We start from the raw sequence: 26,746 nt of genomic DNA, 5'->3' as shown, positions 1-26,746 counted from the left end.
TCTATTATTTAGACAGGTTAACAGTTGTATTTTCACCATGCAAACTGTATTTATTAACTAATTCTGTATCTTTGTTAATTAAGTTTTGTTTTGTGTTTATAATTTTGTGTTTGTTAATTAAGCCTTTTTAATGTTTTTTTTATTCAAAGTTGGGGAAACTTATGATTAGCTGCTTTTAGGTACAGGTTAAAACTAATTAATGTTGTGACCTATGGAGAAATGGGAGTAGAGAAAGATTTTTTTTTTCCTCCCATCTTAGTCATGCTTTTTTTTGTACTCGAAAATATCAAGTACACTGTTCATAAAGAAATGTTGGTGTTGATGCAGGGACTTTTCTGTCTAAAATTAGAAAGCATGCATTCAGGCAGATTTGATGATTTTTAACTCTATCACATGAATGACAATATAAATGAAAATTTAGAAGCGGCGTATGAGAATTCAATTAAAATTACTTTCCTTTAAACATATAAAAATCTTAGGCAGTTCTTGTGGAGCTTCCGGTTACCTGGAGAGGCGCAGAAAATTGACCGGATGATGGAAGCTTTTGCACAGCGATACTGTCAGTGCAATCCTGGAGTCTTTCAGTCTACTGGTATGTTTGATAACAGCTGTGTATTACTGCCAATTAGTTCAGTCATAATTTGTAATTTATTTATAATATTAATTTGAAAAAAAAGCCAGAATTTACCTTTTTCATTGGAACACTAGATTGAATGCTATAAAATGTCTTAGTGTATAGAAGTCCTAACTTGAGCTATATATGTTTGAGATTATAATGGAAGGATGGATGGACAGTTTCCATAAGGCATAAGGCAATGCCTGTTTTGAAGGCAAGACCTTTTGGCTTCTTGTTATTTTTTTTCTCTTTGACTAAATTGTAAATTTGAACAATTATTATGCATTGAGATCTTGAAGTACAATATTAGCAGATATTTCCATTTTTACTATTGCTATAAGGAAGTGGGTCTGAAGGAGTTAATGTTCATATTACATTGGCTTCATCCATAACAGACACAGTCTCTGGGTGGAGACAAGGACTTCCTCTCCAGCTTTCAGAGAGACAGATGTACTAAATGCTGAAATGTGTTGAAACATGAAATAACAGATACATTGATATTGTAAACTGAAATTACATTAGTGCACAAATGTGCAGTAAGCTTATGTTTTTGGGGAGATTAAATTATACTCTGTTAATAATGTTTTTTTCCTGACAACCCCTTCTGGTACTTGTGATATTTGTCAATATCAAGCGGTACTGGAGTGCTAGAAATAGTACTTATTAACTCCGGCTTGTTCCCTAAATGTTTTAACCCTTTGTACTGTTCCGAATTGAAGTGCAGTTTTCTTTTACAGATACGTGCTATGTGTTATCTTTTGCTATTATTATGTTGAATACCAGTCTACACAATCCAAATGTTAAGGATAAACCTAGTGTGGAGAGGTTCATTCTAATGAATAGAGGAATAAACGACGGCGGTGACTTACCTGAAGAACTCCTGAGAGTTAGTATTGCAATTGATTACTAATTTTGTATATAGAGGTGGGTGATGGAGTTGATGTGGTGTGTGTGTGGATGTGGTGGTGAAACATTGTATAAAAATATGTATTTTTAAAGGTGAAGTTAGCAACTTGCATGGTTTCATTGGTATATCGTGCAGATCTTTACACTGTTGGCCGGTTCAGAAGTACCTAGCTGAAGTAGTGAAGAAAACAATGCGACTATGATGAGAAAAAAGTTATTGTATCAACTAAAACTTACAGAAACAAATCAGGAACAGCCAATTGTGTATAATATTAAAGTGGTTGTCCATATATGTTGTATACTTTCCACATTTTCTCCTCATTCTTTTCATTTCAATTATGTTGTTTTAACAAATTATATCCTTAGGATTTAAAAATCCTTAATTTACCTGTTGTTATTGCCTCTGTTCCTATCATTCATTCTTGAGATTAAGGACAGCTTTTGTTTATTTTCGGCCATTGAAACTGCTTTTTTTTTCAAAATTAGTTTTCAAATCAGTGAAGTGTCTGGGTTAAGAAGACTAACCTGTAACCAGGCCTGACCTTCATGTAAAAAAGATGTCCAAGTGTGCAAGTCCTCATCATTTAACAAGTAATTTTGTAGGAAACTGTTTCAACCTGGACAAGAACATTCACTTAAGAGTAGCTGGAGATTTAGATATTTACAATGGTGCTCATAAATGCTTGTTAACAAACCTTAACCCTGTTAGTTAGTAATGCATCTGACTCATTTTGCTATCTTATTAACAGAATCTGTATGAAAGTATTAAGAATGAACCCTTCAAAATTCCAGAAGATGATGGCAATGACTTGACACATACATTTTTCAACCCGGATCGAGAGGGTTGGCTCCTCAAATTAGGTGAGTTACTTATTCTGGTTTCAGGAGAGCAACTTTCTCATTGACATCAGAATTTCATTACCATAAATCTGTCGTATTGTGTGGTGTGAAAATATGTTGGTATACTTTACGAAATTAGCTTGCAGAGATTTATAATGACTGGCAGCAAAGAGAGTACTTTAGCTTTAGAACAACAATGTATTAAAATCATATGAAATCCCTACAATGCCGAAAGAGACCATTTGGTCCTTTGAGTCTCCACCGACCCTCTGAAGACCATCCAACTCAGACCCAGCCCGCCTCCCTATCCCCATAACCCTACATTTACCATGGATAATTCACCTAGCTTATACATCCCTAGATACAGGGCAATTCAGCATGGCCAATCCACCTAGATGGCACATTCTTGGACAGTGGGAAGAAACCAGAACACCCATTGGAAATCCATGCAGACATAGGAAGAACATGCAAACTCCACACAGACAGTCACCTGAGGCTAGAATTGAGCCTGGGTCCCTGGGCCACCGTGCTGTCCGTAAAGTACGAACTATTGGAAACTTGGGCTGAATGTTTTATATAGATACAGTAATGCTTTGGTTAATTACGCATTATACAGATAATACAAATTTTAACTTAAAAATAAATGAAGGAAACTTAATTCACAGTATTTTTAATTGTCAAAGAAGTATTAAATAATTTGTCAATTATTGCTCAGTTGGTTCTTTGAGTCAGAAGATTGAAGGATTAATTTCCACTCTAGAGGCAAATTCTGGCTGATGCTCAATGAGCACTAACAGAGCCCTACATTATTAGATGTATCAACGTTTTCATTCAACATTAAACCAAGACCTTGTTTGCTGTCTCAAATGAACATAAAAGAATTCAAGGAACTATTCCTTGAACAGCAATGGAATTGTCCTCTGTTTCTGACCAGCATTTATATCCCCACAAATTTAAGCAATAAACAGACCATATAGTAATTCTCGAAGTTCTTGCTGAGCACAAATTGGCTGTCACATTTTCTCCATTATAACAGTGAATACACTTAAAATAGCTAGGTAGTTACTTGACTGTAAATTGCTTGGGGATGGCTAGAGGCTGGCAAGATGCTGTATGAATGCACCTCTTTTTGTTTCTTCAATATATGAAGAAATGGTGTACCAGAGAAAGCTTAAAAGATGTTTTATGCATATTCTAGACTAACCGTTCAATTATGAAATGCCTCTATGAAGTCTTCCAGTACTGCATTTCTCATGCTTTTCCAAAAGACTGGACAAGCTTTTAATTTTGCTTATTTAATAAATGGATGGATCCATTTATGGAGCTTTGTGAATAGGTTCTAAATAGAACAAAATAAAATCTATAATTACTAAATTCTAAATTGCATAGAATAATGTAAAAGAGATAAAAACCAAAATGTCTATATAAAACTAATATTACAAGAGTAAGTAATAGTATCGCAAGATATTGCACATATTGGAATTTACTCAGATCTAAAATTAAAAGCTAATCTATCATTTTTATCTATTCAGTTTCAACAGGTTAGGCATCAAGCATATTTTCATTGTCTGTTCTGAAAAAACAAAACTTTTGCCTGTTGGTGAAATTAAATTATTAATTAAGTTTAAATGAGTTACTCTTTATTTCAAAAGCTGAGTATTTAAATATATTTCACCATTGAAAGTGGTAATATTCTGCCATTCACATGTGAGTTTTGAATCTGAACCAAACTGTGATGGAATGAAAACCTTTCTCTTGCTGGCTTAAAAAAAATTTAAGTAAAATTAGTACATATCTAAATAGATTGGATCTACAATATTAAACCTAGTGATTTAAACATAATTCGCAGTTATATCTTGAGAACCAATAAAAGGTGTGAGGTGCAGAAAAGTCCGTTATGATATAGTTTGAAGTATCCAACTGACATTGAGAAAGAATAGAGGGAGCTTTCTGCTACATTAAATAGTTCCCTCTATTTCACCTTAATCTGACCTAGGAATGCTTTATGTTGGCACTAGCTTACAAGAGAGGAAAATATATTCAATATTTCACGATGGCAGCCTTCACGAAATGCAAACAAATGTTTTCCTCACTTAGAAATAATTGCATGTTTAACCTTAAATAACTCATATTGTGTGTATATTAATGCTAAAATTTCAATGATGTAAATATTTAATGTTCTTTCTCCACTGAGTAATTTGCTTTACTTAAATGCACTGTTGATGGTGGGTAAACAATGTCAATATAAACCTTAAAGATTTTTGCAGCTTCTAAAACCTGAAGTTGTTTTTATGCCACATCAAGTCTAAGATGAATATTAGGTGTGTTCTATGGACAGATGGATTGAAGATCGCATAGCTTGCACAAACTTGAAGCATTATATGAACACTTGGTCAAGGAACAGTAATTGCTATTGAGAAAAACATTTAATTATTGAATTTATAACTGAGGGTCATATGAAAATATGATTTAGGAACAGGAGTAGGCCAATCTTCTCCTTGAACCTGCTCTGCCTTTCAATAAGATCATGGCTGACTTGATTGCTTCACATTACCTGCTCCTGATAACATCCACCACTTCCGCGCCCGCCCCCCGCCGCATCAAAACTCTATCTACCTCTGCTTTAGGAACATTCAAAGACTTTTGTAGCTCTGTTACAAAGATGACACTACATTTTGAAACAGCAACCCCTAGTGCTAGGTTCTACAAGAGAAAATATCCTTTCCACATTCAACCTGTTAAGATCCCTCAGGATTTTATATGCTCCAATCAAGTCAGTAATAAACTTTAGTGATGAAGTTACCAATTGTACCAATTAGATGTATTATTTAGCATAACTGCTGGAAATACCATAAACAGATTGATTTATTGTTGTACTTGGGATTAGTCACTCATAGAATGTTTACAAGGTATCATGAGTTTATTGATGTTTTTTATGATGTGACATCAGAAGGCATAACTTAGTTGTTCTTGACTGAGGGAAGAGTGAAGATTTTTGTGCTGATAATCTGAAAAGCTGAGTGGGTTACAATATCAGCCCAGCATTAATAATATCAGCAATTACAATATATGCAATAAAGTGTTTTTTTTCATTTTGATTATTATATACATTTCAGTAATTTTGCTTTGCCTCCTCATGTTTAAATTTGTTTATTTTCTTTAACCCTTTGAGCGATCCAGTCTGGCATCTTTGCACACTCATCTGGCAAGAAAATATTTATTAGATAAAACAGACAATTTGAAAGATGCAAAATGCCTCAGAATACAGTTGTGACTCCTTAATCTGACAACATGTAGTCTCTAGGTGACTACATTTGAGATTTTTTTCATAAATAACTTAATTTCACAGAAAAGATGGTAGAAATAAAGTTTATCTGGTTTTTTTTTGTTACTGCAGCTGCTTTACAATACTGTAGAGCTAAAGTCTCAAAAAAGAAATTCAAAAATGAACAATCTGTTGGCACCACATTGAGTTTGTTAAGTGTATCTGCTGATGTCACAGCTTCAGGCCCCGTATCAATGCAAAGATTTTACCTATTTGAATTGAGTTTGTCTTTGACAGTGAATATGTTTATTTGTAAGCTGATATGCCATTCCTTTTCGATACATGAAGCAATAATAGCCATCAGAAGTCCTGTAATGATCAGTGGCGAATGTCATTGTCGGGTTAACCAGAATAGGTTTGTGTGATTGTTTGTAATAAACTTTATGAAAGCACATTAAATTACAACCAAAAATAATGTACAGCCCACTGATGAAGATGAGTTCCAATACTTGTTTTACAAGAAGAAACTTACTGAACAGTGAAGCACCCAAGACATGATACTCTTGAATTTGCCAGAACTAGGGAGACAATCTGTTATTTTTTATCAGGGTGATGTTTTGAGCATTTATAAGGCCACTTTAAATGAATTGTGTAATATTCAACTGGTTTCATACATGTGAAATTTAATTTTTGTTTTCACATGTGAAATAGCAAGGTTGAAATTGTCAATAATCCAGAGTTAAAGAAAAGATAAATGATGTTCATAATGAACTAGGTCTAGATTTTGTGAAATTAATGGTGATAAACTGTCAGTGTTCACTGTCATCACTCCTTTAAAACTGTTAGTAACATCTACAGTCCACACATGCACAGTTAAATACTAATATCCAGAAACTGCTATCAGTAGTTCTGTGCTTCTCCAAGTGATGTACTGTTGAGCTTCTCCAGACTATAATGAATTACAAACAATTGAACTGGCAAGAACGTCTTATTTTACACTCTTAGTCTCTCTTAAAGAAAAGTCTTGTAAAGGCTTCAGTTTGTTAAATGAAGTGCAACATGACTTTTTAATCATATGTTGAGTGTAGAATTAGTGATAAAAATCCTCACAGCCCTGAAAAAGTAATCTCCTGTTTATTGAATGTCAACTTTTTCCTTATGATTGTAAATTCCATAGGTTTTTAGATATTTTAAGGATTATCTATGGTTTCTTATCTTTTGCCTTAATCCTGTGTGTATTTCCCAGCCAATTATTTTGCCATCTACAAAATCTAAAAATTAAAATGAGGGCTTTAATTGTATACTCTTCCTGATTTGCTGTCTGTGTGAATACTTCACTGTGATTTGCTGTTTACCTTGATGCTTGGTGACATCATCATTGCTGGATGCAACGAGATCCACTTGACTTGGCAACAGAAACAAATTGATGTTGGAAACGTATCACTAACTGTTTGTGAGCAGATTTTGAAGTCAGTAATGTCTGCTGTTGCTTCACTGCTGACCCCAAAATCCAGCCCATTGAAAAGGTAAGATACAACTTTCGAGTGTTTAGTAGGAATTTTGCCAGTAAAAACCCAGTATGGAGAAAAAACGGAGACAGTTTCTCATGCTTATATTTCAAAGCAAAGTCAGTTTATCAAGTCACTTCTGCAATTCTAGTACTCAAAGGGTTAATTTCTAAAATTAATTTTGTTTTCTTTTTAATTTCTTTCTCCCCCTCCCCCGTTTGGTTGTTACATGACTGGCTGTCTTTCCTTATACACAGGAGGTATGTACCATACTGACATGTAGCTAATTGTGCCCAGGGTGCTGCTGGTCTTTGTCTTACAGCTGGTGGTAGAGGTGTGCTGCTTTCATTAGCGGGTGTTCTTTAGCTATATGCTACATGTGAGCTTACAGTAGCAGTACAGTGGATTACTCTTAAATACATAAATAATTATACTTTTCAGTAAAGATGTCCTTATGTTAATTGTTCAATGTTGAATCTCAAAAAATGATCTGTGCTGTATATTTGCTTTTTATTTTAATTAGTTATAATTAACCTGTTAAAATGTAAATACATCATCTATCTCACTTTCAGCAGTGGATCAAACAGAATGTTGCACTAAATGAAAGATGTAACAAGCAACATAGTTAAATACTCACACAGGTATTATGTATTTAAGTGTTTCCACTGTACTGCAGTGTTGCTTTATCTGGTGATCAATCTGTGGCCTTTGTTTGACAAAGACAGTTGCTTTTGCACTGCCGTACTGATTTTTTTATCCTAATTGTTCTTCAGATTCAAAGAATTGTTTCATAAGTGGGAATATTCAGTACCTTTATGGTGAAGATTAATAAGACATTTTACAAGTATGATAAACTGAGTGCTTAATTCTTAAAATTAAGCATTGTTTGGCACAGTAATATAAATCAGATTATATGTATTCATGTCTAAAAGAATGAGATATATTGCATAGACTTTCAGTTGGGTTTCCATTTATTTCCAGCAAGGCAAGGATTTTACTTGACAGAATTATTTCTTCCGCAGGCTTTTAATTTGTGATCACTAGTTACTGTGTGATTTGAAATATTTTTCAAAATCCAGATTTAGTTGTCAGAGCTCCAACTGTTTTATGTCTTAATTGTTAATTGTTATCTCTTACTTTTAATTGTTTAATTAATTTAGGATGTTACCATTAACATATCTGAGTCCTTTTTTTGTCAGTGGGTTAATATTCTGGGAATCTAGACTTATCACCCTGTGGGACAGCATCATCACAAGGGTTGAGGAGGGTTTAATGGGAAGATTCAGTATGGGTATTAGCAATGAATGCAACCTCGACAACATTACCCAAGTGTTAAGAACATGACAAAATTGAGAAGGAAATGTGTAGATAATTCAAGGCAAATGAACTAATTGCATTGCTCATTCATACACCCAGCAGTGACATTATGGGCTGAATTCCCACTTCACGATTCTATGAGTAGTGCAATATAGTTAAATTGTACTAAACATGTATGGAATGAGCTGCCAGATGAAGTGGTGGAGGCTGGTATAATTGCAACATTTAAAAGGCATCTGGATGGGTGTATGAATGGGAAGGGCCGGGTGTGGCAGGTGGGGCTAGATTGTGTTGGATTACCTGGGCAGCATGGACGAGTTGGACTGAAAGGTCTGTTTCCATGCTGTACATCTCTATGGCTCTATGTCTCTAAAATGTAAAAAGATCAATATCAGCTTAATCTGATTTTTGAAAAAGGTACAATTTTGAACATCCTTGCTCAGCAAAATGATAAAGAATGCATTTCAAGATCTTGCATTTGAACGGAGCTTGAGTTCATATCTCTATTCTTTTAGTGTGTTTTTTCCTCCCAAAACTGATGGTTCGTAAATGTATCTGTTAGATAATTGCTTCCACATTTTAGCAAAGCAAAATACACACACACTTTGGAGCCATGGTTAGTTGTCCTTCAGCTTAATTATAATTTCAGCTTCCACTAATTAAAAAATATAAAATTCACTTCATTGGTAGTCTTTCCTTCCTTTTGATTTGGTCCTTATTATTTTCAAAGATAAAAAAAAATAGGTTTAATCAAAGTACTCTTGTTGCTTTCAATAAAATATATTCAAATTAGAATTTTCCTTTGAATTAGTTTGCAATAGAAGTTGAACGTATTGTTTAGTTACAAAAAGTGTGGTTGAACTGATTATTTTTCAAATAAAGAACTTAACATGTCATAAATTTCATAATGTTCCTTACAATTGTAAATGTGCAATATTTTACTTTGATTAAATTAGCATGTAAATTCAGTTGATATCATAAGTCATCGTTTTTGTCAATCAAATTATAAGCCATTCATTCACAGTTAAATTTGAAATAGTTTTCTCTACCTTCTCAGAAAAATCATTTCACAGTTTGAGGTCCATTACACCACATACTTATCTCAGCCCTAAGGCATGGTTAAGTGAAATGTTATTGAATAGATGACCAGTGGATCAAAACTTCTTTGGGATTTTTCACTTTATCCTCAACCCTTGGAATGTTTGCCGCCTTGTCTTTTGGGAGCCTCCAAAGCTTTGTTAGAAACTAGAAACCCATCTTGTGAAGATTTCAAGTTGAATTTTCAAAACAAGCTTCGAGTCAGAAACAGAGTACGAAGAGTATTCTGTCAGTTTTCAAGATAAGATCTACATTTACAAATACCTTCATGACTAAATGTAAAGATTCCATATTCTCTGTTTTGTAAAATAGTTGAATTTTCGCCATTGTGGTTCAAGACTTCAGCCAACAACTCTGTTTTTACTATAGTTAATAGATCACATTAATTTGGTGTAAAATATTTGAGTTTTCTTTTACATTTAGCTCAGATTATAAAGGCAGAGTTAAGCTAGACATAAATGCTTCAGGACAGAGAACAAAATATCATTTTGTTAATTTATTCTGTATTTTCATGATCTGCAAAGTATGCATTATTCATAACTCCTCTTAAAGGAAATTATTTATTTAACTTAACTCCATTTTTAAAACTTTCCTCATTGGCATGAGACATTAGCATGTGCCCCACACACTGGGCTACATTAAAGGAATGGGAAACTATAGGTTACTCTCTTTATTAAAATATAATGCGTCCCTAACAAAAAAACTGAACACTTTGTATATGAAAGCACAACCATAGTAAAAGGTTAAGTCACCACAGTCCTACTGGACTATATAGAGACTGGTGGTGAATTAACCTGAGGTCTCAATGCCTTGGGTGAGGTTGAGAAGGTGCAACTTTCACTGTATTCTTAGTCAGTGTGAGAATTGAACCCATGTTGTTGGGATCACGCTGTTTCACAAGCTAGCCAGCCAGCTAACTGAGCTAACTGATCCCCGAGAAACCATACTATTGCCTGAAACATTACAAACTTTAATAATATGAGCAAGACAAGAATTGTGATGCTAAGAAATAGTGCACACCTATTTTGTAAGAGGCATTTTTCAGTTCTATCTTTACATTACAGTGTAGGATAAATTATTCTCAGGTTCTTCACTAATAATTTAAAGATGATGAGAATAGCTTTAGGTTTTCTCACTTTTCCCTCTCTCATTTCCACCAATTATTCTGTATAGATGATTCAGATGCAACTGAAAATTCCTTTTTTAAAAATCAGAATAAATCCACTTTGCACCATTTTGTACACAGTGCATTTCTGTGCTAATGTGAGCTCAGCTCTTATCGCATATTTTTCTGTGTACTTTGAAACAATAGCATACATTGTTTTTAAACTTGCCTGTAGATATAGCAGAATAACATGTTTTGACATTGTGTTGCTGAATTTGGGAAATATGAAAGAAAAGTTCTTCATTTTTTTGATAAGAAAAGGAGACCAAGTCCATTATTCTTAAAATTCCAATTTTACGTAGTAGGGAAAGAAAATATGGAAGTTCTTTCCAAAAATGCTATTTGTCCACAATAGGAAATTCTGATTCTTCTGGAATTTGCTAATTTCTTATCCCTAATGCCTAAATGATAGTCCAGCCTTTTAGTGGAAAATGAACAAAAGTTTAGGTTGCTGCACTTCATCTGTGTTATTCGGCTCATTTTCTAGATGGGCACTTGGTATTGTACAAATATAAAATTTATATGCTTTAAATTAGGAAGGTACTTTAAATTAGGAAGGTACTTTTTGAATAATCCAAGCAGCAAGCACTGATGACTGAAAAGCTTTACTTGCTTTTATATTAAAGAATAGATAATACTCTTTTTATAGAACTGCACAAGTGTAGTCCTGTTGTGGGTCTGACTGATAGTTTGACACTTTGTTTCTTCAAATAATTGAGAGAAATTATTTGTTCCATTGAAAGCATTATAAAGCTCATGCAAACCCATTACCCAGTAATATTATTGTAATGCAGTTTTGATTTTGATCTAGTTCTTGATATAATGTATTTAGTTTTATAATTTCCCTGAATTCAAATGACAAGATGTTCAAATAAATAATTTGATTTTTTAAAAATAACAATTACCATAAATCATTTAAATTTGTTCCACGGAAATTTCATTTGATCTTACTTCTTTTAGACTGGCACATGAACCAATGTGAATAGAATTGAATACTGCATATTGTGTCATACTGTAATGTGCAAGAAATTCATTTATTTTAGGATAAAATTGATCCAGATATTCTTAGTTGTGTGCTTTGCAGGAAACTAGCTAGAAGAATCTCGATACCCATTTGAGACAAGTTTATTTGGATCACAGAGTCATAGAGATGTCCAGCATGGAAACAGACCCTTTGATCCAACATGTCCATGCTGACCAGATATTCTACCCAATCTAGTCCCATTTTCCAGCACTTAGCCCATATCCCTCTAAACCCTTCCTATTCATATACCCATCCAGATGCCTTTTAAATGTTGTAATTTTATCAGCCTCCACCATTTCCTGTGGCAGATCATTCCATACACACACCACCCTCATGCTCAAATCAAGATGACAAATCTCTACAATTTCAGTAGGTATTTCGACTTTATTTTTTTTTAAAAATTACTGTGTTTCAGTACATCTATATTTATTTCATACTTTTCCAAACAAGCTTTCCATGCCATCCTGCTCCAGTTGGATTACTGCAGTGGATTTCCTTATTTTTTTCACACCATATATTCAACTCAGAACTCAGCTCAGAACTAATGAAATAAATTGTTGCTCATGAGCTATTATTGATCCCCATCAAGCCTTGGACATGTAAGCATGGGTTTGGGAAATAAAGTTAAAAATCTCACAACACCAGGTTATAGTCAAATAGGTTTAATTGGAAGCATTAACTTTCAGAGTGCTGTTCCTTCATCAGGTGGTTGTACGACTTCCTCCCTAATTTTAGTTTCATTTGTGTCTTTCTTTTTAATAAGGTCAAACATTATTGTATAATAACTATTCCTTCATCATGATATTAAATGTATAGAAAACATGCAAGTGATGAGAGTAACAAGGAGTGCAAGCTGTAAAACATTTATTTTCTAGCTTGTTTGGTCCAAAACAACCTTTCAACTAACTTACTTTATGTGCAATGCAAGATATTAATGTACAGATGTACCTCTCTCAACATTTAAAAGGGGATCTAATTTTGACATATACTGCCTTTAACATTTTTCATTAATCATATTTGTTTCTTTTATTTCAGTTAAAGGAGTTCATATTTCCATGTTTTGTCTTTTCTTTGTGTGGATTAAATTTGTCTTTTTTCCAGCAGCAGTTTTATTGAAGAATCTTTGACATTTAATATGATCCTGTGTATGACATATATTGTCAATTATAGATACAAATCATGCTACCTCTTTTTGGGCTATTCATCTCCAAGCATTGCCTTATTTTGTGTCATATTCTCAGTTTCAGATTTTCCACAATATTCACCACAATTTCATAAGCTAATAATGAACTTAAATTCTTTAGTCCAAGCAAAGTTAATGTATCCTTTTGAATCAGCAATATTGTCACAATTGCATGCAAAACTTTGGGAACTGCCAATTTCACTAAACAGTGTAGCATTCAAGAGACCAAGCTGTGACTCGAGCTTCATGACAAGTTGTGAACTTTTTGAGTTTTCTCTTTTTTTTTCCTTTCTACAAATGCTATATCTGTCAAATACAGGTGGAAGAGTGAAAACATGGAAACGACGTTGGTTTATTCTAACTGACAACTGCTTGTACTACTTTGAATACACCACGGTGAGTTAGGGGAATTTCTAATTTTTGTAACTGTGCTTACCTTCTTACTTGAATTGTGCACCATTTTTAAAAGAGAGGATTGTGCAATGAAATTTCTATTTTTCTGTTCATCTGGTTATGTAGCTATGCATACATTAGCTATTGAAGAGAATCCAGTGACGAAGGTTCAAATCTTTTGTACGACCCAAAACTAACTGAAGGTGATTGCTATTAAATTTAGGCATTTTTCTTTTAGTTTCTGCCTAGGCAGACTGAAGGAGTGGACATTTACTCAATGGGAAAGCCAGTAGCAGCCATGTCCCTAGGGCGGGAATTAGTTGGGATTGTAGGGTGGTTCGAATATAAGTCACTGACTACAGGTCAGGATTCACTTGGGACAAGGATTGGCAACCAAAGGACAGGCATCAGGGGAACAGAATTGGCAGCTGGTAATGCAGCAATCTCATGCTCATGGAAGAAGACATCAGTCCCTGGGATTGGGTGGAATTCCATTCACTTGGCTAAAAATACCCATTTGTTGTCCCAACTTTGCTTATCTACTCCAGCAGTGAGCCTTAATTTATCTTGATGCATTTATACACCTTATCAAATGTCAGATACTTACTTTTGTGTTTGACCAAGCACCTCAAGCTGGAAGTTACACGATGCTGCTGATAGTTTGAAATTCGTGGCTAAATTTGATGCATCTGAATTGAATTTTGGAAATAAATTTATGAAATTTTTATATTGTTGTCAGCAGCTACTACACTTGAGGTATGGTTGGAACTCTGTTGAGAAAATGTTGAAAGACTTTAGTATATTGCTGTGATGGAGTTTTTCTGTAAGAGTGGATCTTGTTCTTTTATTAATGCAGGCTATTTTACTTGATAATTTATTGAAAACCTAGACAGATTTCTCAAGATCATAATTTAGTCGTAAATTATGGATGAATATAAATTAATTAGCTAACTTATTATATGAAAATACAAAACTTCTTTTTACTTCCTTCTATGCGCATCTCCCTGCACCAATACTTCTTCCATCTTAATAGGTTGATTGGAGACCTTGAGGTCATGTCAGACAGATGAACACAATAGAAGCCAGCAATGACTTTCCCCATAATTTATCTTGAAGTGTTAAAGTCAATATAAATTTTGACCATTATTATATTTTCAAACGTAAAAAGTAATGCATGTTATTTGTCTTTACAAGTAATTGCATTAAAATATAAATTATACATTTATTAGTTTTGATTTAATATTACTCTTATTTGTCAAAATTATTTCCAGGACAAAGAACCCAGGGGCATTATTCCACTTGAAAACCTCAGCATCCGAGAAGTAGATGACTCCAAGAAGCCAGTGAGTTAATCAGAAATTTTAACATTCTAAATGTTGCTTTATTATCCCAAATTTATTTTTTATGTATTAACAGTCAAATTTCTACATTGAATTAATTATTCCAGCAATTTTCTCTGAGATGTCAATATTCCACAGAAGAGAATCTGTCTAATGTTAAATGGTCTGAAATGTAAGTGAAATGTGGCCAATACTGTCATAAAACAAATACCCTTCCTTCAATAGAACAGAAGGACCTATAACCTGGAGCTGAAATTTCCCATTCATGAAAAACATGGGCAATGCTTGTGAGCGATAAGAGGCCTATTTGCAAGCTTTTCCATCTTATTAGTACCTAATCTCTCTCCATTTATATGCAGTTTCCTATTCTCCCATGTGCTGGAAAGTAACTGACGACAAAATATCTGACATGAAAGTTAGAGCAGATAGCTTGCCGCTCCAGTTCTCTGCTTGCTCCATCTTGGACAGTAGATTGCAACATCCCTAGGTACACACATAGGCGGCAACCATCTGCAACTCCATCCACAGAAGTTGACATGACACAGTCATGGCACATTTCTGACTCACTTCATGGAGTTCTCTACTTCAGTATGGCACTACAACATGTCATGCCATACTTCATTGTAATCCTGTTGCCAAGCCACTACACACACACTGATCTCTTGGATTGGGCCGTGACGCACCTAAGGGCCCCTGCTTGCTCTCTTAGCACTTACTTTACACCTATTTGGATGCTCACAGTATCTCTTCCAGGCCATGTCTTTTTGTGCTTTCCTGCTTCATTCAGAATGTACCGGCTCTTTCCTGCTTCATTCAGAACATACACTTCTGGCTTGTCTTCACTTGCCTTTTAGCACAGATGCAAATCCAGGCAGATTGTCATAGTTGTCAGCAGTTATCAATCAAAGGTGTGCACATGTTGGGTGTACAGTACTGTGCGACATCAGTGTCATACCTATACCATGTGCTTTGCAGCATGCACATATGCGGCGAACACACTTGCTTCAGCAAAATTGCCATGTCCAATAGTAAAGTCTTCAGTCTTCAGTAAAGTCAAATGGGACTGTCAGCAATTAGGGATCCCATCATGGTCAGTGAACAGCAGCATTTGATCTCAGTCCATGGGCTTGAAACAGTAATTTCATTAGATGGCGTAGTCAGGATATCAGATTTCACATCACTTTATCATGCAGTGGCCATGAGTCAGTTTAATCTTAAAAAGGCAACTCAGCATATAAGGGAGGGAGATGCAGGAGTGATGTGGGAATGACTGATTGACAGTCATAGGCACCTAGGCTTTGACAGGGGCACAGTCCGGCACATTGTATGATAAGGCTAAGCAGTAGAGTTGGGGCTAAGGGTAATGTTGCAAGATGAAGATGTATATGAATGAGTTAGGTGAGAATCAGTGGAAGGTTAGTACTAATCAAGTTGACTGGGAGTGCAAGGAAGAATGGAACATTGAGGTTTGGGGAAACAGGCCTTGTGTATCAGGCTGAGTCTGGGACTCACTCTGCCAAATGCAAACACTTTGACTTTCATTCTAATCCAAATCATAAATACGCTACAATGGCAATGGAAGATGGCTGCTTCGACACAAGGAATGAGTGGTATTTCATTTTCTCTTGAGCATGTGTGTTCTACTTGTGAGCAAAATTATGTTTTTAAGGGACAGTTATGTTACTTAGGTACTTGATATATTGTTGCAGTTCAGCTATAAGGAATACAAATCCTGGTTCATAACACTACACGCTTCACCAACAGAAAAGGGTTCCATTCCATCAATATACAAGTTAGTTGTGATCATCAATACCGTATCTTGAAAGTTTGCACCAGTTATCCTGGTGACATAAAGTGTATATCCTTGAGAATGCTCATGTTCTTATTTTACTTGAAGGACTGGGTGCCTTACATGAATAGTTACCGGAAGACAACGTTTATAATCATGGCTGATAACTCCATTATGCAACCCCCTGACTGAGGCAATGTTAAAATAAAGCCTATTCTTTGATCAGGGCTTTCATGAAGCAAACGAAAAGCCAAATGAAGATGATGGTTTTGTATGTGGATCAGTCTGGGGTCCTTACAGTGCAGACAGAATGTGTGATGTAATGTTTGCATTTTGTGATCTATATGACTGGAGCAGGCAAAGGGGGATCTGCAGGTAACTGAAGAGCTGAAAAGGTAACAGCAGTCTTCAGAGAAGGATGAGGATATTGACCACGGGGAACATCATTGTCAGCCTACAGTATCAGGTGAAACAAGATGGACAGGACTTAATGACACCCAATTCAAATAGATATGATCTGTCTGCAATTGACTGTAAATTTGTTGCTGCTCAGAAGGAACATAGTCTTTGTCTGTTCCCAGAAGCAACTGATTTTTTTTAAACAAAAACAGAAATTGCTGGAGAAACTCCGCAGGTCTTATTTATTTGATTTATTCATGATCATGTGTATTTTATTACAATGGAAAATGTTGTATGGTTCACAACTTCTGGCATCATCTTATGACACAGAAAATAAACCAAATGTTACAATATAAAGGCAGAAAAATGAAGAATTAAAGAAAAAGTATTCAGCATCTATGGAGAAAAAGCAGAGCTAATAATTCAAATCCAATGCCCCTTCTTCAAATTTCAATTCTTTGTATTTACATTTCTTTTGCAATTGTTCAATAAAAGTTAATATTATCAATTTGAAAGCTCACCAGCATGAGATGCTCCCACATTGAACTGTGAGAAGATGCGAGGTTACATTGCCTGTTAAATAAAGAGTGGCATTCCATTATCATGAGTTCTAAGATGGTATGGCGCGAAGGATGGGTGGCCTGTGCAGATTGATTGAATTTTGTAACTACAGTCACAATGACAATCAGATAGGTGATGAAGTAAAGTAGCAAATAATTTGTGAATTCTATTTACAATGAAGTGCAAATACCTGTGTCAACTATGTGTCCTAAAAATCTTCCCACTTCCACTACGTGCACTGTGAAAGGCAGCACCTGGCTCACAGCACTTGACCAGTTGCTTGGCCAAGCTTTAAATTTGACATTGGCACCTGAAATCTGGGGAGGTTCTGGCAGTGGTGCTTACTTTTGCCAATGGCGAGCATACTGCAGTGTAAGTGAGGATCCAGAGGCAAGATGCACACAATGTGGTGAGCAGCAGAAAATTGCTTAGAACTCATTAGTGCTCATGGAGATAAAGCCACCACGAAACTACCCAAACATTGGCAATTAGTTGGTTTTTGATAAAATTCAGCTGATAGAAACTGCAGTGATTTTTTGAAATGCCTCCTTTGAAATTGAGAAGTCACAATTTTTCACAAGTGGTTTGGCTCTATTGAAATCTCAATTAAATTGCAGAATTTCATCCTCTGTGATTTTCATCACTGGTTAGTTTGTTGATTGTTGCCCTTGTAATGACTTGATAATGACCATATAATCTATCTTTATGATATTGATTAAGGGATAAATATTAGCCAGGATCTATTAATGATTAGATATTAATAGGGCTCATCTTCAAAATGGTACTGTGAAAACTATTCTGTCCAGCTGAGAGGCAGATAGGATCTCATTTTAAACTGTGATTCAAAAACCACTTCCAATCATAGGTTACTCCCTCAGTAAAGCTATATCAGTGTTGATTTTCAAGCTTGACACTTGAAATGAGACTTGAACTGAGGACCTTGTGACTCAGAGAGGAGAGTACAATGAACTAAGATGCAGCTAATATGTTGAAGTCACTGATGTTGAATTGAATTGAGTTGGATTGAATTAATTGTCACGTGTACCGACGTACAGTGAAAAGCTTTGTCTTGCGAGCAATGCAGGCAGATCACATAGTTAAGTGCATAGATAGTAAATAATAGGTAAACAACGGCAAAATCAAAAACACAGATACAGGCGAATGTTAAGTGTTTGTGAGTCCATTCAATATTCTAACAACAGTAGGGTAGAAACTGTTATGAAACTGGCTGGTGCGTGTGTCCAAGCTTCTGTACCTTCAGCCCGATGGTCAAGGTTGTAAAAACACGATGCCAGGGTGGGATGGATCTTTGAGAATGTTGATGGCCTTTCCAAGACAGCAGGGCCTGGTAGATGGATTCTATAGATGGTAGGTTGGCCTTTGTGATTGTCCAGGCCAAGTTCACCGCTCTCTGTAACTATCTCCAATTTTGAATAGTCCAGTTGCCATACCAGGTATTGATACATCCAGACAGAATGCTGTCGATGGCGCACCTATAAAAGTTGGCAAGAATATTCACCGTCATGCCAAATTTCCTCACCTGCTTGAGGAAGAAGAGACATTGTTGGGCCTTTGTAGCCAGTGCATCCATATGAAGAGTCCAAGAAAGCTTGTTGTGGACGACCACTCCCAGGAGCTTGACACTCTCCACTTGTTCCACCTATGTGCTGTTGATGTGTAGGGGGGGGCAAGAGTAACATCCTGCTGAAAGTCGATCATGAGTTCCTTGGTTTTGCGGGCATTGAGAGCTAGGTTATTCTCAGTGCACCATTTTTCCAGGTCTTCCACCTCCTGTCTGTCGTCTGTTTCATCACCATCTGAGATTCGACCGACTATGATGGTGTCATCAGCAAACTTGTAAATGGCTAGTCTGGTATTTAGCGACGCAGTCATGGGTATACAGTGAGTATAGTAGGAGGCTACGTACGCACCCCTGGAGGGCTCCAGTGTTGAGTGTTAGTGAAGATGAAATATTGTTCCCAATCTTCACTGCTTGTGGCCTGTGTGTCAGGAAACTGAGGATCCAGTTGTAGAGAGTGTGGCTTAGTCCAAGATCTGTAAGTTTATTAATCAGTCTTAAGGGGATAATAGTGTTGAAGGCTGACTGTCGTCAATGAGTAGGATTCTTATATAGCTATTCTTGGTGTTTAGATGTTCCAGGGAGGAGAGGCATCTGACGTGGATCTGTTGCTCCGATAGGCAAATTGGGTCAAAAGTAGTGGGGAGGCTGCAGTTGACTAATACCATGACCAGCCTTTCAAAGCACTTCATGACCACCGAAGTTAGGGTCACTGGGCGGTAGTCATTGAGACATATTGCATGACCCTTCTTAGGCACAGGGATGATGTTGGCCCTTTTGAAAAAGGCAGGGACAGCAGCCTGCTGCAGGGAGAGGTTGAAGATGTCCGAGAAGACTCTGCCAGTTGATCTGCGCATGCTCTGAGTGCATAGCCTGGTACTTTGCCTGATCCCATCGCTTTCCTTGGATTCACACGAAGGAAAACTGATCTGACCTCTGATGCAGTGACTGTTGGGATAGGTTCGTGTCGGAATAGGTGTTACCTCTCCACTGAAATTCTGCTCAAAACCAGTGTAGAACATTGAGACCATCTGAGAGGGATATGTCATCGTCTGCTATCTTGCAGTGTCTGTTTTTGGAACCTGTGATGTCATTCAGTCCTGTGTTGTAATGCTGCTTAGTACAGAGACTTGGGAGGAGAACAATGAACAGTGACATTTAAGTTAATTTTATATCCATATCGAGAGATCTGGAGAGTCAGCTAGCTCCGACAGTTAGCATGTGATTCAGAATAATGCCAGCACCATGTCAGCTAAGGCAGACATGGAACTTATTCCTTTTGTGTGTCTCTGAGAGTTATGGCAATGGCAAATACATTACTAGTAGAGATGTAAGGAAAATGGTTCAGGATGAAGCATCAGCAAATAATAAACCAAAGGCCCTGCGTTCAGAAATAGAAATTAATTGAAGAATGCTCAATAAAAGAATAAAGCAATTGTAAATTCAAAATCAAATTCTGAGACAAAAAGCAAGAAAATAGTGTAAAAGCATGACAGACCATTCAGAATCTGGGGCAGAACAGTACATAAGCCTCATCCTGATGATTATAGGTTGCTTGATGATAGTTGCTTCAAACAATTCAAAGCCTTGTTCAATAAGTTGGAAAGTAGAGATACTTTTTAAATGGTATAAAAATATGATCTTACTTGAGTAGATTTGTTAGTTCCAAATTTCTTTAGCTGTGACTTATAATTTTTTTTCATATTTTTCAGAATTGTTTTGAGCTCTATATTCCAGATAACAAAGACCAATTTATCAAGGCCTGCAAGACTGAGGCAGATGGACGCGTGGTAGAAGGAAGTCATACAGTTTATAGGATATCTGCACCAACCCCAGAGGAAAAAGATGAATGGATAAAGTGCATCAAGTGAGCAAATAGTTAAATACATCATTTTAATAAGAGAAACTAACAATGACTTGAGATTTTATACACTCTGGTGCACATGTTAGGAGTGAGCCCAAACTATTCTGGCAACCTGCCTGGTGGTGGTTTCACAGTCAGTGGGCCTTTCAGTTGATTGAGCCTTCAGTTGACTTGAGCTCCCATTTGGGGATGATGTCCTATCTCCTATAGTTACTGGCCAGTCAAATAGTTGGAGGTTGTTTGATGCTGCTGGAATCACTGGCCACAGTTAGGACAGCGTTCAGTCATCACTAACTGGAACCAGATACGGAGGTAAGTGCGAGAATGAAATGGGGGCTGTCACTTTGGGCAGGCTGGCAGGCACTGGCAGGGGGAAGGGGCCATTATGGTTGAGAAGGTGAAAATCAGGGATAGAAGGGCCTTGGATGAGAGGATTATTGATGTGTCCAAGGAGCCTGTAAAGGCTGTCCAGCTTCACATCTGATGTCAGCTTCTTCACTGCGAAAAACATTGCAGTGGGGCTAGAAAGAGACCCTCAATAGGTCACTATTTGGACACTTAAGGGCTCAATTAGTCCACAAGTGCTTTAGATCACTTGTGGACTAATTAAGTACTTAAATACTTAAGGCATGGTGACTAAGACTATGTTCTTCCTGCATTTCACCCTGCCCTAGGAAGCATAAATTTCAGCTTAACGTTATTTGTACTTATGATTCATTCATGGAATCTGTGCATTGCTCGCTAAACCAAGTTTTATTGCCCTAGAGGTGGCAGTGAACTGCTTGCTTTAACCATTGCAGTCCTTGGGGTGTAGGGATACCCACTGTGCTTTCAGGAATTAAGTTTCAGAATGTTGACTCAGTATCAGTGAAGGAACAACATGTGATTCGGTTCCAAGTCAGAATGATTTGTCACTTGGAAGGGAACTTTCAGATAGTGATGGGGTCCTGAACTTGCTATCCTTGTACTTCTAAGTGGTACGGTTGCAGCTTTGGAAAGAACTGTTAAAAAAAATACAGGATGAGCTATTGCAGTGCATCTTATGGATAGTGCACACTGCTGCTACTGTGTCTTAGCTGGGAGGCAATGAAAGTTAATGTTGGTGGATGTGAAGCTAATCAGGTTTGTTGCTTTGCACTGGATGGTGTTAAGCTGCTTGAGTGAGGTCAGAGCTGCACCCATCCAGGCAAAAAGGGAATCTTCCATCATACTCCTGACTTGTTTCTTGAAGATGTGGACAGGCATTGGGGAAACAGCAGGTAGGTCACACATTGGAGAATTCCTAGTCTCTTTCTGATTCTTGTAGCTGATGTATTTATATGGCTGGTCAAGTTCAATCTCTAGCCAATGATCACCCCAGAACATTGACAATGGAGTATTCATTGGTGGTAATGCTGTTGAATGTCAAAAATGGATGGTTTGATTCTCTTTTGATGAAGATGCTCTTTGTCTGGTACCTGTGTGGCATGAATGTTACTTGCCACTCATACGTTTAAGCCTGGACCTTGTCCAGTTTTAGCTTGAAAGTTGTCCAGGTATTGTTTCATATGGACTGCATTACTATCTGAGGGTTGCCGGTATGAAACAATCAGTCATCGGCAAACATCTCCGCTTCTGGACTCATGTTTGTGGGAAAGTCTTTGATGAATGTGCTGAAGACCATTGTGATAAGGAAACTAGGATTTGAGGATCTCCTGCACTGATGTATGTGGCTGAGATGGTTGACATGGAAAACCATGTTACAAGTCACATAACACCAGGTTATAGTCCAACAGATTTATTTGGTAGTACTAGCTTTTGGAGCGCTGCTACCTGATGAAGGATTTTTAAGTTTGTCCTGTTGCTTGGTAATGTGTTAGCAAGGCTGGATTTGTTTTTATTCATTCACGGAATGGGGGCACTGCTTTCTAGGCTATCATTTATTACCCATTCCTAATTGCCCAGAGGGCAGTTAAGAGTCAACCACCTTGCTGTGGGTCTGGAGTAAGATGTCATCCAGACCAGATAAGTTTGGAGGTTTCCTTCCCTAAAGGACATTAGTCAACCAGATGGTTTCTTTCCAACAATTGACAATGGTTTCATGGCCATTATCAGACTCTTAATTCCAGGTTTTTTACTGAATTTAAATTCTACCATGTGCCATGGCAGAATGCGAACCTGGGTCCCCAGAACATTATCTTCAGTACTGCCAATTCACTCTTGGTGATTAACTATGAAGTCCCCCACCCAGAGTACATGCTGTGCCCTCTGCACCCAGAGTGCATCTTCAAGTTCGTATTCAACAGGGCAGAGTACTAAGTTATGAACTAAGGAAGAATGGGTAAATGCGAATCAGTAGGAGGTTTCCTTGCCCATGTTTGGTCTGATACTATGAGGTTTCAAAGGATCTAGAGTCAATGTTGAAGACTCCAGTGGCAAATATCCAATCTCTATACCACTGTGCCTTCACTTCTGGTGGGTCTGTCCTTTCAATGGGGCAAGACATATTCAGGGATAGTGGTGGTAGTTTCTAGGACATTGCCTTTAATGTATGATTATGGGAGTATGACTGCCTGGCTGTTGCTAAACTAGTCCATGGAACAGCAGTCTTAATTTTAACACACGCCTCCAAATGTAGGACTTCGCAGGTTGACAAGATTTTGTTTGTCATTGTTGCTTCTGCTGCCTAAGTCAATGATAGATATTCTGTCTGATTTCATTCTTTTCATTGGTCTTTGCTAAGTAGTATGACATAACTGAGCAGTTTGCTAGTGTATTTCAGAGAGTAGTTAAGAGTCAGTCACATTGCTGTGAATCTGGAGTCACATATAGGCCAGATCAGGTAAGGATCGCATTTTCATGGCAATCAGCAGTGGTTATGTGGTCATTATTTGGTTCACTTTTATTTTATATTTGACAGAATTCAAATTTCACCATCTCCATTGTGGATTTTGAATTTGTGCCTCCAGAACATTAAACAGGGCTTATGTATTATTATTGGAGTGACAACATGATTATACCACTGCATTTTACAAATGCATGTGCTTACTTGAAACACGTGTAATTAGCTTTTGCAATAGTTTGGGGGTTTTTTTGTCACTCTTTCACCAAAGTTACGGTTACCAGGCAGAAATTTCCTTTTGTGAACTTGTACTCTTATCACATTTCTCTTTTGAATATAGGGCCACTAAGATCAGCGTTCTTCAATAGCCTTGTTTAGCAAGTCCTGGTTCCTCATCTTGCCCCACACTGTCCTGTTATTCTGTTATTCAACTATTCAAGTGGATAATTGCACTGTCCAATGTATTGTGTTAAAGGGCAGTAATGAAGTGATGACTATTTAAACTAATAATGATTGTCTTTTGAAGTCATATGAATAACTTGATGAAGTCTTAGCTTAGAAAAGGGAAGGAAGCCTCCTGATAATTATCACATTACTTCCTAACTCCCAACTTGTTAGTTAAATCAGCACTCCTCCATGTTGCAAATCATTTGGTTGAAGCCCACTTGATTGGTACTACATCCACAAAACAAACCCTTATCACTGACACTCAGAAGCAGCAGTGTGTACTATCTACAAATGCATTGCATAAAATTTACTGAAGTTCCTTAAAGAGCACCTTCCAAACCCTTGACCACTGCCATCTTGAAGGTCAAAGCCACCACAATAAATAGAAATATCAACACTTGTAGGTTACCCTCCAAGTCACTCCTCATCTTGAAAATGTATCACAGTTCTTTTAGTGTTGCTGGGTCAAACTCCTTGAACTTCCTCCCAAACAGCATTGGATGTACCAACGTCAAGTGAATTGCAGCCGTTCAAGAAAGCTGCTCACCACCACTTTCTTTAGGGTAATCAGAAATGGCCAATAAATGCTAGCCCAACAAGTGAAACCCACATCCCATGAATGAATAAGAAAAAAGGGTTCAATGTTACGAGGTTTTTTGTTTAGATTATTTAATATTCTGTCTCATGTTTTGTTTCTTATAGGGCTGCAATCAGCAGAGACCCTTTTTATGAAATGTTGGCAGCAAGAAAGAAGAAAGTTTCCTCAACTAAGAAGCATTAAAATGACAGCATTACAGCTTGAATCAAATATCTAACATTGGCCATATGACCTAAGGAGGTCTGTTTCCAAGTGTCAGTAATAACCACAGTGCATTCTGGGGCTGACTACGTGCTTGTGCTGGAGAGAAGTTGATGCAAGTTAGAAGGCTCTTAATGAGCTTATGCTACTTCCTCCTCAACAAATGAGGAGATAGTTTTTACTCAGCAACCTCTCAATATTTCCCTCTACACAGCTGGTCTGTGAGTGTAGGGCTTCTACTTTACCTCCTCAAAGCTTTATAATTGTGATCAAGAATCTCTTGATTTAACATTTTTCTGTTGCAAGGGGCCTATGATTCTATCAGCTATATACAAAAGACTGTCATCTCTGAAGATTCGTGTCAGCTGTTGTGAAATAAGTATAAAGCCATGAAAAATGGCCTTGTCAAAGTTGGTAAGGCCAGAGTTTTAATGCTAATGGACAGCTCGATTGGAATTAGGTACTATGACTAAGGTTGATGATGAGTTGGGATAGAGAGAGTCCATTCAGTGGAGTTTAATGGAGAGGGATGTGTGGTGTCAAGAGAATTGGAAAATGAGAACACCTGGAAAGAAGGCAGCCACATTACTACTGAGAATATTGTGCAAAACGAACTGTTTGTCCATCAGATTATACATTTTGACTTAATTTTTTTAACTGAGGCTATTTGTTTGTAGGTGTTTCACTTTTCCATATTGTTTTCTATTTTTCAATGCACTGGTAGATAAATACAGAAAAAATGAGATGACTAAGCAGTATTAGTCTATTTATCAGAGCTGTATATACTTAATGTATAGATTTCTTTTTGGATTATTTTGTATTTGTTCAGTTCATTTTAAGTTGTGTGATAAATTGGTGTCAGTAATTTTTTTTTCATCATTTCCCATTCATACTTGTAATCTAGCACTGACAAACCAGGTCAAATAAATCCAATTCTGTGTAACCAACTTGGAGATGTGTTTTACTGTACTCTACTACATTTCTTTATAATTTCCCAGGACATGGCTGTCACTGATTGGGCCAGTGTTCATTGTCCATCTGTAGTTACACACCAGAAGATGTATCTTCTTCAAATTATGTAATCCATACTCTTAGAACGTGGGTTCTAGGATATAGACCCAGTGGCAATAAAGGAACAGTGATTTATTACTAAGTCAGGATGACAGAATTGCAGATGGATTAATATTTTTACGCAACTATGTGATAGATGTCATGGGTTGAAAAATACTATCAAAGAAGACTTGAAGTGCACCTTGTATACAATGTACAATGTAAATACAGCATCTTTTTATTCTACTTTAATTTTGATTATAGACTGAAGTAGGAAAATGACTGTTTTACAACAAAGGAATGGAAGGAATCGCTGTATTTTTAAGAAGCAAATTACTGAAAATCATTGTTAGTTGTATTTATAATATTGCTTTGAAAGCAACGGGGAATGAATAAAAAGATGTTACTGCACCAGGGCCTGTACACAAAGTGAGATTAAGCCAGCAAAAGATAGCTGATTTATTTGTAGAACTGTGACCAGTTGTGGATGCCAAAGGTCATTGTTCAGATAACAATTCTAATTGGATCCAGGATTGCTGAACAGCTTGTGTGTGTGAACATTACAGTGAGAATTGTTTTCATATCTGGAGTGAGAGGTGGTGTGTTTGTCTCTCTCAAGTGAAAATACCTGTAACTAAAAAAAAGCCAATTGTTTGTTCCTAAATTGCTGTAAACTGTTGCTTTTAACCAACAATTCAGAGATTTTATAATTTGTGAACCAGTCATTTTGTAATTTCTGTGAAGAACTTGAATGAAAAGCTTGGTGAACCAAAGGACTTGGG

The 26,746-nt window shown here is 36.7% G+C and overlaps 1 protein-coding gene across 7 annotated transcripts in view; it reads left to right on the top strand.

Annotated features, from left to right (window-relative positions):
• The window catches only part of cyth1b (cytohesin 1b), a 234,285-nt gene extending 208,512 nt beyond the window's left edge, over positions 1–25,773 (top strand). For 6 of the 7 annotated variants that reach the window (XM_060844853.1, XM_060844857.1, XM_060844854.1 and 3 more), the window contains exons 7-13: positions 480–592; positions 1,354–1,502; positions 2,272–2,384; positions 13,240–13,318; positions 14,587–14,658; positions 20,696–20,850; positions 24,818–25,772. In XM_060844853.1, the coding sequence (XP_060700836.1) occupies positions 480–592; positions 1,354–1,502; positions 2,272–2,384; positions 13,240–13,318; positions 14,587–14,658; positions 20,696–20,850; positions 24,818–24,896 (760 nt within the window). In that variant the 3' untranslated portion in view covers positions 24,897–25,772. Of the gene's footprint in view, positions 1–479; positions 593–1,353; positions 1,503–2,271; positions 2,385–13,239; positions 13,319–14,586; positions 14,659–20,695; positions 20,851–24,817 lie in introns of all 7 variants that reach the window. The other variant, XM_060844851.1, reaches the window with a different exon arrangement.
• The last annotated feature ends 973 nt before the right edge of the window (positions 25,774–26,746 follow it).

The sequence above is a fragment of the Hemiscyllium ocellatum genome, chromosome 25 (genome assembly GCF_020745735.1).
Source record: "Hemiscyllium ocellatum isolate sHemOce1 chromosome 25, sHemOce1.pat.X.cur, whole genome shotgun sequence".
NCBI classification, from domain to species: Eukaryota; Metazoa; Chordata; class Chondrichthyes; order Orectolobiformes; family Hemiscylliidae; genus Hemiscyllium; species Hemiscyllium ocellatum.
The sequence above is the reverse complement of the archived record's forward strand: the minus strand, read 5'-3'. Positions and strand labels throughout refer to the sequence as shown.